Here is a 17,414-nt window from a genome sequence, read left to right as displayed (position 1 = left end):
TGTGCTTACTTGGTTTGACATTGATACCAAAATGTGCAGTATTGCCCAGCTCTGTATTAGACAAAACCTTCAGAACAGACACTGTATTAGTAAACAACATAATCTGATGAGCTCACCTTCTGGCTTGGTGAACCAAGACGAGCATTAACCCCGGGATCGCCACAGTTGCCCTGAACAAAACACACATAAGATTTGATGTTTGAAGAATGTGGCACAAACGCATAAAGTTAGATTACAGGTCTGTAATCTAACTTTATGCCTGTCCAACACGTACTGACATAACACTTCATTGGATATTGCAGGCAGCTTCGATAGACACTGACCAGACATGGCCTTTCTTTTTAATCTGTCACGACCAACTTTTCCAAATGATTATCTTTAAACGCTTTAACACCGAAGCTGTCGCCGGTGACAGAATTTGAAATGCTATTTTTGAAAGCGCCATATGTTTTGAACCATTTGCACAGTCAAAATAATTCCAACAATTTCCTGAAATGAGACGCTGTGCGCCTTCCAGTGACACGCGGGTCATGACGATAATAATGGGGGACCGCGTCACAGCGGCTCAGAGAAGACGAGGCTTTAATGCAAAGTTTATCAACAAAAAGCAGGGTTTATATGACACAGAAGTTCTGCAGAAAAGTGGTATTTTATTGGACGTTTGGAGCTGTAACAATTTGTTGACGCTGAGGGTCCACGGTACCTGCCGAAATATGGCTGCGATGAGCGGCTGGCTGCCGGACTGTGCCGGAAACCTCCACAACCCCCTTTCCGTGAATATTTGTGAATATTTTTACCTTTTCTTAGTCTTCCATGAAAGCAGTCCTTGTTTTAGGCAAAACAAGATATTGACACACATCAGTTTTGACTTTGGAAAACAGTGATCAACATTTTTGCCTAATTTCTGATATGTTGAAGACCACATTGGAGGGTTTTCCAGCATGAATGGTCTTTTTAAGGTCATGCCGCAGCATCTGAATAGGCCACTCCAAAGTCTTCATTTTGTTTTTCTTCAGCCATTCAGAGGTGGACTTGCTGGTGTGTTTTGGATCATTGTCCTGCTGCAGAACCCAAGTTGCTTTCAGCTTGAGGACATTCTCCTTCAGCATTTTTTGGTAGACAGCAGAATTCGTGCTTCCATTTAACACAGCAAGTCTTCCAGGGTCCTGAAGCAGCAGAACAGCCTCAAACCAACACACTACCACCACCATATTTTACTGTCCGTATGATGTTATTGTGTTTCTTTCTGCCTCTTCTCTGCCATGTTGCGGACCAAACCACAAACTCTTTGTCTCTGGTTCATATTGATTTGGTTCATCTAGGGCCTAACTAATTACTCGATTAATTGAACAACAAGCTTCCGATTGTTTTCACGTTTTGCCCTGTTTGTCCAATTTTGCCATGTTTTTGTTTAAAAACCCAGTACTGAGTAAAAACTCATCCAAAAAAGAAAGACACGACTGGTGAGTTAGTTCACATAGTCCTTAATGTTCAATGTTTTATAGCTCATAGTTCAAAATCCCAAATCCTTTATTCAGGTACATTCTGGGTGCCTTATTTAGTAAAAACCTGTAAAATGAAATTCAGTTTTTTTAGTTGTTCCGTCATTAAATGCTATAACACTTGCATGCTTCTGGTCTGGACTTTAATTTAAAAAGTTACTACTTAGTAATGGGGTTTTTTTGTCTCTGAAATCTGGACATTCTTGCAGCCAAATGTCCTCAATTGGCCGTGTGACGGTAGCGCTGACCAGAATTCAAACTTAAAACTGTGTAAACCCATCAGTGATTGAGCAGTCTGAAGGACTTATGACTTATTAAACACGAGCCCTGGAGGCGGTATCGGCAAGTCGACTGTGGCAACATAGTAATTAAAACTAAACAGACATCGTGTTTCCTTCTGATTTAAGAATTGAAATGGCTTCCGTACATTGTGTAGATTATATCAACAAAGAGGAATGATCCGAAAATCAATTACAAACTTGCTACTTCACTTCATTCAGAATCCGTGTACTTATATTGAGCGAATGTCACACAAATCTGCTTCACAGTTATTTTCTGCTGGCAGAATGTGAATTGCTATTCTGCTGAAAACAAACCAGAAAAAACGTCTAGAAGCCAATCTTCCCTCTTGTATGCATGATACTCCTCCTCCTCCTCCTCCTCCTCCTCCTCCTCCTCCTCCTCGGCACCCTCTGTCTCTGTGCTGCATCGTGTATACGCATTCAAAAAGCAATATGACTTTCAAGGTCATGGACATATGCGTACACACGTGTGACTGTGCCTCTTTCTTGAATCGTTCTGTTCCCCAGAAGCGCTTATTTTGCATATATTACATATATTTTAGGCGCTTTTTTCAAACCCAAATGTTGGAACTCGTTTAAGGCACGCCCCGTTTTATGTAGAAAAGCCGTCTAGGTCAACTCATCAAGTCCTGGTATGTCGACGTCGATATACAGTGGAACCTTGGTTAGCGTACGCACCCATGAGTGTGTTTTTCAAAAATGTACGCCAAAATTTTGCCTCGGTTTGCGTACATTTTGCGGTCAGCGTGAAATACGCCACGCGTCTTGTAATTCTTTGTTAACACAGTTACACAGTATGTTTCTTATTTATCACGGCTGCAAAATAAGCTACAGGGGAGCCAAAGAAAGCTGCAAGTGCCAGCATTTTGATAAAGAAGGTGAAAATCACGATTGAATTCAGGAAATACCGAAACCCGAAGGTGGAGTCCAAGTGGATTCGCTGCCACATCGCCGTCTTTGTCCACAATCACGTCTTCAATGAAGGCACAAGTGATGTTAGAAGTTCGTTTGTCCTTTTCATTTTTTCCTTTATATGCATTTTGGAGTGGTTTCTGCACATAAAACTATAAAAATGTGTGTTGTGCTTGGTTTTCTGAAGCGGATTCATTGCATTTACATTATTTCTTATGGGAAAAATGTATTTGTTTAGGGTCGGACCTTCTGGAATGGATTAATGACGCTAACCAAGGTTCCAGTGTACATGGCTGACTGCTTTTGTCCACATAAAATTTGAGACCCAAAGGGGTCATTTCTATTTTGATAAAAAAGTAGGATTATTAACTTTGTCAATGTTGCTAATCTACGACGAAGTATTAGGACCACATTGGAAAAAAATCATTTAAAAAAAGTCCTAAACTTACGAGAATAAAGTTGTACATTTACAAGAAAAAAGGTCGTAAATTTACTAGAAAAAAAGTCGTCGATTTACAAAAAAAACCCATCGTAAATTTACTAGAAAAAAAGTCGTTGATTTACAAAAAAAACCCATCGTAAATTCACAAGAATAAAGTTGTAAACTTTCAAGAATAAAGTCGAAATATTATGTATCATTGTGTCAGAGGGAAAATAGAGCATAACTCTTCAGAAAGGAAACTTTCCTCTTGCTTCGGGCAAGCTTTTATTTAAAACGTGGCAGCAAAACGGAGCAGTTGAGCACAAACAGATGAGCATGCCTCCTTCACATGCCCAAGGCCAAAGGTCACATGAGTCCCCCCCTTTTCATAGCTGTCTCTGGCAAAGCCTGTAACATGAAGATAGTTTTTTTCTCATAAATTTATCATTTTATTCTCATAAATGTACAACTTTATTCTCGAAATCTCAAATTATTTTAATACTCGGTCAAAACAGGCATCGCCTGAGACAGTTTTGAAAAGAGGGGGGTACTTTTGTGACCTTTGGCCTGGGGCTTGTGGAGGGGGCTCGACCTGCTTATCTGTTTGTGCTCAGCTGCTCTGGTTTGCTGCCCTGTTATAAATAAAAGCTTGCCTAAAGCAAGAGGAAAGCTTCCTTCCTTCCTATGCTCCATTTTCCCTCTCACGCGTATGACACGTGATGTTACGACTTTTTTTCCCGTAAATTTACCATTTTCTCTCATAAATACACGACTTTATTCTCGAAATCTACGATTTTTTTTTTCAATGTGGCGCTAATAATCCGTCGTACCAATCAGCGTGAAGCGACAACAGCAACATAGCTGCTGTCTCGTCACACCGCGTTAATATGTGCACACCGTGACTTCCTGTTCAGTGCAAAGTAAGCGGCAGTATTAACCTGGATTCTAGCAAGGCAACTTACAAAATTCAGCCATTTATATAGTTTGTTAAGAGTGTTACCCTCACTGACAACAAACAAAAAGCTTTATTGTCACTGTAGTCAAGACATACAACAAAATCACCGTGGCAGCTGTTAGATAAGAGTATAAAATCATACAACTCTAAATGAATTTATCGCCCGTTCTCCTCATGAAAGCCACAAGTAAATGTGCGAGCACTTTCAGTTATCGACAGCCACTTCGTGGACCTGAGTCACCCACTCCGAGGGGGCGTCAACATAAACGAGTTCCACTCTAACTCACTTTATCAGACTGCCAACTTGATTTCCAAACTCCCTTTCAGCAAGATGAAGTTTCCTCCACGGGAACGTAACGAGAATAGGAAGAGAGGGTGTGATATCGGAACAGGCTGAGAATAGCCAAATGGCTCAGCGGCAGCGGGGTATTACAATAATGGCTAACTATAACATTCAACCACACAGACCTCGGGACCATCGGGGCTGATCTCCGTCGGCAGTCCCCGGGGCCAGTGGAACGTCAGAATTGAAGACAGATATTGGAGGAGAAAGGTGCGGAAAGGAGAAGGAGAGCTGGAATGATGCGAGAGGGACGGGATGAGAGGGAAGGAGGGAGTCGGATGAAAGAGACACAGTGTGCTTTGGGCTGAATGTGACAGAGTGCATGACGGCTTAGTCAGGAGGCACCGAGAGAGAAATGAGATGGCTCAGGTCCACTCACACACAAACACACACACCAGCACACACACACACATTAAAAACTCATGCATATCCCCATTTGCATTCTGGTGCAGGCGAACACACAATGCCTATGCATATGCAACCAAGCGTTGTGCTGTATTGAGAGCCCGGCTTGAAGATGTTGATTTGTCACCGTGTCTTCCTTGCATTCACCAGCCCAAAATAACAAACACATACGTGCGCTCGTGTCAGAGTCTCCGAAATTTTTTTGAAAAAGACAATGCACAGTGGTCTGAATACTAAGTTGGCCACATCGATCCCTCCTGCTACATCTTCTTCTTATTCCAGGTGCCAGAGTTACGATGCCATCTACTGTATGGAATTGGAACTACAAGCTGCATTCACAGACCTAGTCCCGTTATAATGTGTTTTATGGGCAAGGTAGCACCAAATCTATTTGTCACGATCCAAGTTTATTCATGGTGGGGGGGGGCACAAATAAATACATGTATGGGAAACACTGCATTTAAGCTTTACGTATGTACATATATACAGTTTCTGATTTTTTCTTTCTAAAATACAGTGCATCCCCACAGATTTAAATATATATACATGTGTATATACTGTATATATATATTTGTCATAATTTTTCTTTTTTTTTTCTCCAAAGCTAGGTTGTGTTTTTGCTAAAAACACACCCCATTCAACCTTAGTCGCCAATCATTTATGAATTTGTGATAATAAAGCATGAAATGAACAGCATAATTGGACAGTACTGCATACATCCATGAAATGCCTGACAAGCAGGCTAAAGGCTAGACCGTGACTCCAATTCCGTCTGTTTTTTCCATCATCATTATCATTCATTACTGTAGTGGTGCATTTTATATGTCTTTAATAAGTGCGAGCAAACATCCACGCCAAACGAGAGTAAAGTGGAGCAGCCAGTGTGCCAAAAGCCTCGGGCTGTCAACTAACTGTCCAGTGCAGCTCTTAAGGCATCGAGGAGTGAGGTTTACACAAGGTACTATCGCACAGCCACACCAGCTGGAAGCCGTGCAGATGCACAACGTGACGTCTCTGACACTGTGGTGGCATCAGCCATCTTTTATGTTGTGGTCTGCTGAGTAGCTGCAGACAAAAGCGGGATTTACAAACAGGCTTGGCGCGACAGCTCTGTCCTGGATCAACCCCTGGACCCAGCGGAGGGGTGTCTGGGAGAATGGAGAATTGTGGCCAAGCTCTCATCTCACCCCATGCAGCACTCTGACAGCCCCCACTGTGCCAGGAAGGGCTGGACTGATGGTCCGGTAATTGAGCACTGCTCCTAGAAGCCCCCTCGGGTTATTAACATAAATTAACTAATCTCGTTAACCTTTTAAAAGCGCCGGACCGGGGGGGAAGGAACGCGGTTGCATTTGTATCGCTATGGAAACTGTAACGCATCACCTGTATCAATATACACATGCTATACACCCCCGTAACCGGAAAAACTTCAGCTAAAACAAGCATCACAGTTTCACTAAACAAGACTAATGCCACACTGAGCCCTTCGAAATGGTACAAGTATCATTCCCCTACCGCTAAAACTCACTGAAAAAGCAGCTGCATTTACTCTTTTCCATTATCAAATATATGCTGCACTGTATATTGTATGTTCTTTCATTGCTAACTGGTACTAATTAAGTGCCTTCCAATGCCGTAGTATATTAATGAATTCACTGTGAAGGTTTTTTTCCTCCCCTCATTATTTCTGTAAAAAAAGTCATGTCACAAGAGGGCAGCAAAGCTCAGGACACACTTACGTACCAAACACAGCATTTCATGATACGTACCGGCATGTTGTGTGCGTTCATGATTATTGAACGCCAGCCCAATACAGGGACTCTTTTGTGGGGAAAGTCTACTAGACTGCATAGTATGTTGGCTCGTGAAATACAGCACAGGTACCTTATAAGCTTATATAACCAGCTTATAAGCAGTGTTGCATCCATGCCAGAGGGTTTGAATGACAGCCAATAGCAGTTTAGATATTTGGCACTATTTTTCTGAAACAACCGTGTGTAAAGGGATATGAAAAGGTATGATATCAAGCAAATAATTGTTTGTTACATTGTCTTATATTGTTTATACCGCGTTAAATTGTTCACAAATAAGTGTGTTGATAAAAATATATATTTTGTTGTGCGCAGTCGTGTTCCACGAATTACAGGCTAAATCACAAAATCATTCAATGATCTTGAAAAATTTCAAGTAAAAAGTATTGGTATCAGTATCGGTATTGGCAACAGTAGCCATGTAGTTAATTGGTATCGGATCGATGCCAAAATTTGCAGTATCGCCCACTCCACTCATTGCTGTTTTTTCGGCAGCCAATGGCTGCTAGACGTACTGTGATGCCGGCATGCCAATTCATTCAAAGAAGGTGTGTGATTGGTTGTTTGTGTGAGGCGCCCATATAAACAGGAAGTAACGGCATGGATTGCGTTGTTTGCCGGTTCAAGTTTTCACTACTACTTTGTACTTGTATTTTCTATCATTAATTACATTTTAGTTTATGTACAGTATGTACCAGCAACTTTAAGACTTTTACTCAAGTCATTTTCCTTGAAGCTATCTTTACCTTCACTCAAGTACTGCATGGCTTTTGGGTACATGCATGCCATCCACTGCCCCACCCGAAAACATGAAAAGAAATTGAAACCAACCGGTGCCCCTTTAATCCCAGGTGGTCCTTGCAATCCTTTCACCCCCTAAAAAACAGAAACAATGTGTTTATTTGAGGACAAAAACACTTCTCCCAGGATACAAGAATACATTCAGGTGTGATGTTACCTGAGGTCCCACTGGACCTGCTTCCCCTGGTGGCCCCTGTGCTCCCTGTGGACGTTACAACATTTTGATATGTTTTTTTTTTTTTCAGCTCATCCCCTTGCCTTTAACACAAGAGACCATACTTCAAATGTCAAATAAAATGAGTGAGTATAACTGATATTTGTGTAAAATTGTATCATGTGATAATACTTATGATGCATAGTCAGTTATTTGTTGTTGTTTTTTTAAAATATTTGATAATAATCAAACCTGGACTGTGCTGCTCATATCTTGGCACTGCAGTGCACAACATCAATTTACTTGGACTTGACATTCATACCCTTACACAACACACGCTGTTGTCAACTCCTCAGTAAGAAAAGTAGCTACGGGCTGACATCATCGGTTATTTTGCAGGTTATTTGCATATGACGTATCAGATGCTGTTGGAACAAAGCAAGACCTCCTAGGAGACCAAAAACGTGAGTAAAAACATTTGACACTACAAATAAACTTGATTCTTGGTTTGTTCATTTAAAACTAGCTATCACTTCATCAAGATAAAGTAATTTTAATAATATATGTAGCCAGCACCTACCACCACCTTCCATCTTGCAGTTAGAACGACTTGTTTCATTTATCACACAACATTCTTCCATCACGTTCCGACAAACTGACCAGAAAGTGACTCCAATGAGGCTTGAGTGTAATGAGTAGTAATTTAAGGAAGATTGCCTGATTCGTGGATGCGTAAAGCTCCACTATGCTCTCAGTGTGCAGCGGAAGCTGACTGTGCACTGACGGCCTGTGACTGCTTTGGGGCGCACCTCTCAGCAGCACCCCTTGCCGCTCAGTGAACACACAAACTGCACCCCAAATACCAGAAAAGTCTTCAACAACGTCAGGAAAAACTAGCTAGAGTTGCCTCTAGCTATTTTCCCTAGCCATTTTCTCAACATCACTTTTGAGAAAATGTGTCACCAAGAGGACAACGCAAACCAACAGAACGTCATCAAACCAAACGCCAACCTCACTCGTGGTGCAACCAAAAATAACAACACCAACCAAAAGTCACTCATGTGGAACACGCAATGAAACTGCACCACTGCGGGTATTGAAATAAATGCGTATACACTAATATACGTACAAAACAACACTACCATTTATAACCCACAAGGTAACATCCTGTTGAGGAATTGTGCGTATGGACTTCCCAGCATCTGGGTCGTCTTTGTCACTAATTAGCAGTACTTTAGAAAGAACTTCAGAGATGTGTTCCACTTGGTCTGTGGTATCTCCCCTATCATTTTACTTGATCAGAAACAGCAGGGAGTTCTTAAGGATTCATGCATTCATTTCAGCCTTTGTACTGTATATAAATAATAAGTCTTACCCTTGAGGTTAAAATCTATATTACAGCGGGTGTTTGATATGGGGGCTTTGCTTCAATAACCTTCTATCTTCCTTACCCTTCAACTATCTCAAGACAAAGAGGAAGCGGAGGCAGAATTTGTCGTCAGATCTTATCGCTGATGCTTGAAATATGAGATGCATGTCAGCATTTCTGCTCAAAAAAAACAAAAAACATGCATTTATCTTGTACTGGCAGGGTCTCGGTGATATGGTGTTTGTTGTGGTTTGTCCAATGAAATAGAAGCTATGTGTAAGTCTTCTGTAAAGAAAGAGACACAGGGACATGTAGACACGCAACTTTCATAAAATTATTTGTGCGTCCTTGACATCCACTTTGCGCAAACATAGTGAGGGGTGAGAGTTTGGGATTATTATTGTATTTCCACCAGCCTTTCCTGTTTATGCTTAGTTTGGCTGGCGGTTTGTCTAGTGGCTGTTGGTGGAGCAACAAGGCTGGGGGCGGAGCAACAAGGCAAGGTGGACGTATTAAACCCTGCGTGCAAACCAGAACCAGTGTTGTTTCTTGCTTTTAGTATTTTTCTTGTTTCTTTTTACGATTGTTTCTCTGGACCAATCACTTCTTTATTTGGCAGGAGACAATCATGAGCGATGAATAAACTCACAACGACCTTGTCAACCCATTGGAAATGGCAGGAGGTCATTACTCAATATACCAGTAACTCATAAACTCATCACACAGCAACTAACACTCAAACGTTACACCTAAGAAATATAAAAACATGTATCAGTACGAGTTTTATATGAAAGAAAACCCAACATAATACATTTTGTTTGAGAAAACCATTTCATTGGAGGGGAGCATTGAAAGCGTAGAAAATGGCGCTGCAATGCTGCTTCTGTCCACCATAGGGAACCAGAGGACCAAGAGCCCAAAGCAAACAGAGGGAATCTGACGTCATTGCAGCACCCAAATTGATGGGAAAACTTGAAAATGTTGCGGGTTTTTTTAGTTTAAAGTCATATTGGGGCATGTTTGTATATTTGTATACGTATACTTTGAGAATTAAGTTGCTGTGTGATTAATTTAGCGCTGTTATTAAAGTGTTCTTTGAAAGATGACGCCATGAGTCAGACTGTTATGTTGTCATACTGGTATATATACTGGTATATACAGTATACTAGGGTGGTGACTAGCTTGTTGTGAGTGCACTTAAAGCTTGTGCTTGATTTCCTTTATGTGAAGGTGTAAGTAAAGAAGTCGTGTGTCAGCACCACAGTCGCTCCCTGGTTCGTGGTCATCTCCATTCATCACATCAAAAAAAAAAAACACAACGCAAGAGCCACGGAGGTGCATCAGCCACCCCGTCGAGCAAACGGGTCACAGCATCATAGTAACTCTGATTAAAATGTAAAGGATGTCCGAATTTGGGTTAGAGTTGCGCTGCTTGTCAGCTAGGTGTCTTTAAACTTGAAAAACTGCCTGGACTCAACTGCTGACGGCTAATGATGTCAGTGTTTGGCGAGGCCCCAAGCAGCCGTTTAGGTTGTCTTGCAAGAGGAACGCCAATTTATGTGAAACAAGCACAGGGTATCTCCGGCTGAAAAGGTCATTGGTTCAACCTTAAATCCGGGTGAGAACTCAACGATCTGTCATAGGACTGCTTACTGCCAGGTGCTCCACATCAAATTGTAGTTACTGGATAGTTTTCAGGTGTCTGTATCTGTATCGGCTGAATACTTCTCAGCAAGACTTAGGTAAGGGCAGAGAAAGGTTTCCCATTCACAAAACTCTGCTTATTCAAACTCAAACATCAAAGAGGAAGATTGGGGGGGAAAAGAACACATCTGCAAGTGGAGGGGGATTTGGCTTTCTGGTTCGAGTTCTCAAAAAAGTCATTTTCCACTTGGGAGAAACCTCCTGAAACTTCCACGTTTCCCTGGAGTGACTTTTAAAAGCCTACCCTTATTCTTATCCAACTTAATGTAAACTTTTATTTTGCCTTATGCTAACTTAAGTGCCCCCAGCTTGGTACTTTTCTTATCTGAAGCGACGTTATGAATCTGGTTCCATAGACTGTGCTTTCATTTTTGGGCAGGGCTGCTCTCGGTATGATAACGTTCCGAGAGGAATCATCATTGGAACGGCATTACAAACTTTGATTATAAGAACGGCAAATCTGGTGTTGATGGTTCCAGGAGAAAGTGTGGATTTAAACTATACAAGTTGTGAATGTGGGTTTGTGTAAATGTGGGTTGTGAGTTTATTTGGCTTTAAAAGCAAAAAGGAATGTCCTAATTACTCTGTCCTTCAAATCTTTATGTGTCCACATAAAAACTCCTTGTTTGTCATACCCACAAAACACTGGCTTGACATCAATTTTGCTTGGTAAGCAGTTTTACACTTGCTCTACATGTAGAATGCATTTTTTAAATTACATTCACATTACACTCACATTCATTTTTGGCGCTAATCTGCTGAAATTCCAAACCCTTTTGGCGATCTATTTTCTGAAAACCGACCAGCGACAAATTCTTCTGGCGTCATTGGAGTGTTTTCTGGTATTTGGGGACTTAAAAGTGAAAGCACGGATTGATCTGCGGTTTGTGTTCTCTCTGAGCAGCAGCGGGTGCCCCAAAGCAGTCACCAGCCGTCTGCGCGCTTCTGCTGTACACTGAGAGCATAGTGGAGATCCACGCATCAAACAACAAGTAGTCTTACCTACAAGATAAGAGGTGGAGGCTGGAGGCGAGTCCGGATGTAATTATTACTTTGAGAGGCGCTAGCATAGATCAAACATTAAAATAATTTTATTTTGATGAAGTGATGGCCAGTTTTAAATTAACAAACTAAGAATCAAGTTTATTGGTAGTTCTAAAAGTAATTAAGGTGTTTTTACTCACTTTTTTGTCTCCCCTACAAGGTTCTGCTTTTTTTCCTACAGTATCTGTTACAACATCATATGCAAATAATATGCAAATTAGCCAAAGGCATCATCTAGCAACTTCTAGGGCAGCCACTAGCTCCTTTTTTTTACTGAGGAGTTTGCAACAGTGCACACACGGGGATGCTCAACTGAGATTCGAACCCAGAACTTCCAGATCTCCTGACTGTGTGGCCAGCATGCTAGCCACTTGGCCACCGTACAGCCATAGACTAGCTATACACTATTACTACATATGTTTATTTTAAGCCCTAACCCAAAACATTAACTCGAACCTTAACTGTGACACATATACAGTAAAACCTTGGTTAGCGTACACCTGGGTGAGCATGTTTTTCAGTTAACATAGAAAATTTACACCAAAATTTTGCCTCGGTTTGTGTACATTTTTTGCTAAGCGTACAATATGGCGCGCGTCTTGTCGTGTTATCAATACACTGCATGAGTCCAACGGTGGGGTTAATGTACGTAAATACAGTATATCACAAAATGTTAGCTTGCAAATCAAATCGCAGCCGTCGGAGTCGTAATGAGGTCACCAGAAATTCCGACCCCAAGTGTATATACTCAACGGGGCTCCTTAAGCTCCAACAGCGTCAGGATCTTCCCTGAGGACATGACACATGTGTCAGCGCTTTACAAGATCCCGCGTGCTTGCTGAATAATTTGTGATTATCTAGATTTTGTCACGTAATCCTGTCAACACTGCTAAAAAGAAGCTAAAATTAGAAGGACTCGTCACACACATCCTGAGGAAATACAAGAGTGGTTACTTTGTACGTAAACATAGAGATGCAGCTTGCAGCATTTGAAAGCCAAATGAAAATGAACACCAGACTCATTAAAATGTACTCAAACGTTTTTATGGTGAACAATCTGGCGTGTATTTTCAATTTGTGCAATTTTTTTGTATTATTATTATTATTTTTTTTATGTCTTTATGCTTCACTGATATTTTTTTTTGTGAAGTTGAGATTTCCTGGAACGCACCATAGCTGCTACTGAGACGGAAACCTTTGTTTGGCTACCAAAGCACGAGCTTTGACAGTTAATCCAGCCTCAAAGCTGACAGCAAGGTGAATTATCCCTCATTAGTGATGAGTGCTGAAGGAATAAATTAGAAAACTACAAACACACTTGCCCAAATACACTTCATAAAATGAAAATACAGTATAAATTGGTTGCAAGTTAGTACATTTCCGTGAAATAGGATTCCTTACGTATAAATTGAATATTTTAGTCGTTTTTTAGCATAGAAAACCTGTTTACGACTGGCAAAATAGGGTTTGTGACATTATTAGAGCCCTCTAGACATCAACTAACACCCCTATGGTCACCTTTACGCTCATATTACCGGATATAGTAGACGTATTAAGGGTAAATAAGCCAATTAGGACATAAAAAAGACTTATGGTACTATACATGTGTTCCCGTCGAGGGCCTGACTGAGGGACAGACAGGAAGTGACGTCAGGAGTTCAGAGTTGAGTTTCAGTAACCCGTGTTTTTATGAAGGATTATTGTGCCTGCTGTGAGGTCATTCAAACCTGCAATAAAAACTTGTTCCGGCGATCAAGTCTGGTGATGGTGTCTCACCAAACATTACAGTGACATTACTGACACCTAGTGGCCGGAGTCTTTGAATGTGTCTCCCTAATATGTGTATTTTAGCTCATTTTGCCATTTTTACGCTTGAAAAAAATAGGTAACAGTTGCTATATAAATGCATATTTTTTTAATAATATAGGCAGTCATCGTCACGCTAGGATGTTAAGAGGTATTTATGAGCGGACCAGGACCAACCAGTACAGAATGGGTTGCCATGGTAACATCAAGCCAAATGGGGATATCAAAGAACGCATAACTGCCCTGGTAAGCAAAAAGGAGTCAGGCCGTTTGGAAAGGGCCAAGAGGTGACAGGATGTCCCTCTTACCCGGGGCGGCCACTCCGTTGTATCTTTTTCAGTCAACCACACTACCACTTTCAGTACCTATACATTCATTCATTCATCTGAAATCATCAGCGTCAAGCTAGCGGTAGGGTTTGGAGGGGGAGAAGCGAGCTGTGTGTCAAAAATAGACATTTTGACCGGTGCAACAATTTTTCGTACTTTTCCGCCATTCGCTGGTGGTCCCTTAACATGGGAGATCTACTATATATCCTGTTTGAAAAATAACTCGACAAATGTACGTTGGATTGAACCATCCACCCATTCGCCTGTCCTTATGGGGTCGCGGGTGAGGAGGAGCCTATCCCAGTCGACTGGGGTGAGATTTGGGTGAATTACTGTCTGTGTATAAAGATTTTCTGTTGCCTGGTACTTGTTGAGATAATAGGCTGACAATATTCCGGATTTTTCCACGTTTGCAGAGGTCTGCACTCGACTGAGTTGCTGTTATTAATTATTCTTCCTTTCCTTTGTGCCTGGTGCTAAAATGGTAATTATGAACTGCAGAGTATTCATTAATCTTCTGTAGCGGAGTATTGCACACCGGGTTTGTGCGGAGGCCTGTGGTCTGCGACACGACAAACAAAACACATGCCGCACCGCAACACAGCATGTAATTAAAGTTTCAACCAGCCCCAAGTCACCAGATTGTACAGCTTGGTTTTGCGCTCAGACCTTTCTGTACTTTTATGTTGTTTGTTGAACAGCGCCAGTGTGTAATTACACTGTTGCAAGTTGATTTGTTCCAGCGTGCTACACTGGCAGTGAACATGTGAAACACGTTGTTGAATTTAGTTCTCTTATGCGTTACTCATATGAGTTCTTGTTTATGGCACAGCTCTGGTCCAGGGAAACTTCGACCCATAAGAACCCTGTGATGGCCGACATGGGCGAACGCGCAGCGACGTCCAAATGCTCCAAACACAGAAATGATCCAAAGCTAAAAATACAGAAACACCATAAAACACATGCTGCAATGAACCCTTTGCATAATTTACAATGCAAATATAAAATACATAATAATCCAGAGAGAAAACTCAGGCCTTTTCAAAGCCATGATCTGCATCAGTTGGCCACTTGATGGCACTGTCCCCCCGCCCTGCAACCAAGCAGCTGTTCATGCTTTGATTGATTAAAGGCAAACCCTTTTTCCACCAATAAAAAGACGGTGTTTACTTTTGACTTCTTCTCATTTAACAAATGAGAAATAACCTGACGATCTGACGATCCTCCGCATTGAGAGAAGCCACATGAGGTGGCTTGGGCAACTGGTCAGGATGCCTCCCGGACGCGTCCCTGGAGAGGTGTTCAGGACCGTCCGACCGGTAGGAGGCCCCGGGGACAACCCAGGACATGTTGCAGAGACTATGTCTGTCAACTGGCCTGGGAACTGCCCCTGCGACCCGCTGTAGAAGATGGATGGATGGATGGATGGATGGAAATAACCTGACGATTTGGTTATACTTCAACGTGAATTGAAAGTGCGCATCTGTGTGGCTGCGTCACATCATGCTACGCCACCTAATATGCATTTTCTGTGTCCGCAAGGTCAAAAACACCTTTAGGGAACACTGTGTTCTAACTCTTGAGTCAGAAAATTCAAAATAATTCGTAATAAGTGAATGGAAAATGTTGTCACAGCACTGCGGCAGCCCTCCTACGTCCATGTCTCTCAAAATGCACCATTGCTGCATTTGCCAATTCACACAAACCGTCAGAAAACCGGAAAACAATTTACATTTCCAAGTGAACATAGTAAGATGCTTATTCAGACATTAAATCAACATTGAAACATATACCGATCTATTTACTCAACTGGACTCGGGTCGAAAAATTAACTTGTCGTTCAAATTGGGTTACATGTGTAGGCAAAAAAAAAAAATCAATTGACATTATTTCTCCACTTCTTGGGTTTGGACTGGCCTCGAGCCATCACCAGGCCTTGTTCATTGTCTAAGTGCACAACTTTTTGACACCACGCATAGGTAAAAAGCTTTCTACAGAGAGCAAGGCATACAATTCCACGCAGCATATTGAACTGAAAAGCTGTGAACGTTGGCAGAAAGGCATTAACTTAACTGAATTAACTCTCCACAGAAGGGAGAGCCTACGAAAGTTTGGACACCCTGTTCTACAGTGCACATGGAGCAGCAGACCTCATAATTATAACGTCAAAAGTCCAACACAACCCAATGACTGACATATGTGTGTAGAATAAGGGCAAATTGACAGGTGTGAAGATACCTTACTATATGCTCTTTGCGTATAAATACCCATCTGTATATTGCTACAGCTGGAGAGACGTTTTTAGCACGTATAAGCTCAACCTGCACTGAATAAATCTGACTGGAGACCGACAAAACTGATAGTCATAACTTTGTAGAGGAGTGATGCATGGACAAAGGAGGAACCCATTCAATTTGGAATCAGATCAGGAAACTTAAAGAAAAACGGCACTTTATGGGGAATTTTGGGTCATAAACAAACCCTTATTGAGACAAGAACACCCGTCCGTCCCTTTTCTGTGCATTCTTGATAGGCTCTTGCACTGGCAGTTTTTCACTAACAATGCACATGATAAGGATTCACCTATTTTACCTTTAAAGCACTCTGAAAAAAAACATTTACATGCTTTTAAGCAAGCTATTTATTGTAGGAGCTAACACAGAGGAAATACTTTTCTGGCAAAGTGACACGGCTAGATTGACTGTGTATATAGCTGTGATATCAAGCACTATGTGCTCCATGTATCAGAATGACTTACTCGATGGACAGTGTCCGTCTGGTCCAGCTGACCTGGGGCGTCTTTTCAAGTTGATTTTGGGTAGTGGAAAAAAAGTTTCTATCACTGCAGGGTTTGCTGACAATTCTTTGTTTGTTGTGATGCAGTCTCTTGGAGCAGTGTCCTGCATGAAGTCTTTCCATTGATGGTAACACTGTGTGCCACTCAGTGCAGCAGAAACACTCACTTTTTGTCGGCATGGCTTGGCAAGCTCCACATTTACACCCCCAAGTCATGCCGGTCGTGACTCTCTTGGTTCTGAGGGTAATCTGCCACTTTATGTTGTTGTTGATGGAAGTAGCGTGAGTTGCTATGCACTCTGAAATCAACGCACCCAGGAAAGAAGTTCCAGAAATGCTTAAAATTACCAAAAGACTGTTAAATGCACCTGTTACTACATGGTTACAGCATGTTTATAAAACGTTGTCGGAGATTTTTTGATGTTTATTTTAGAGGGCTTTACAGGTATATGCGGAAAGCTGAATCCCCATAACGTGCATTGTGAGTGAAAAACTTCCAGCACAATGCGGCCTATCTAGAACGCACAGAAAGGGAAAGACGTGTTCTTGTCTCACATAGGGATTGATTGAGGAAAATTTTTTTTCAAAACTGCAGTTTTCCATTAAGATGCAGTTCTCCATGCTACTAGTTAAAAAAAAAAAAAAAAAATAGGTGATGTTTATTAACAAAACGTCTTTTTAGTATCACAATTTCTACTTTTTCTCTTTACTTTATAACTTTTTTGCAATTTTTTCTCATTTTTACAGGGGTTTTTTGGTG

The 17,414-nt window shown here is 41.5% G+C and overlaps 1 protein-coding gene across 1 annotated transcript in view; it reads right to left on the bottom strand.

The window, feature by feature from the left end:
• Positions 1–17,414, bottom strand: part of LOC129174399 (collagen alpha-1(XXI) chain-like) — a 79,975-nt gene that overhangs the window by 35,987 nt on the left and 26,574 nt on the right. The window contains exons 17-19 of the mRNA XM_054766382.1: positions 7,610–7,654; positions 7,483–7,527; positions 117–170 (exon numbers count right to left, since the gene is read on the bottom strand). Of these exons, the coding sequence (XP_054622357.1) occupies positions 117–170; positions 7,483–7,527; positions 7,610–7,654 (144 nt within the window). The remainder of the gene's footprint in view (positions 1–116; positions 171–7,482; positions 7,528–7,609; positions 7,655–17,414) is intronic.

This window comes from Dunckerocampus dactyliophorus, chromosome 21, assembly GCF_027744805.1.
Source record: "Dunckerocampus dactyliophorus isolate RoL2022-P2 chromosome 21, RoL_Ddac_1.1, whole genome shotgun sequence".
NCBI lineage: Eukaryota > Metazoa > Chordata > Actinopteri > Syngnathiformes > Syngnathidae > Dunckerocampus > Dunckerocampus dactyliophorus.
This window is presented reverse-complemented; position numbering and strand designations above follow the sequence as displayed.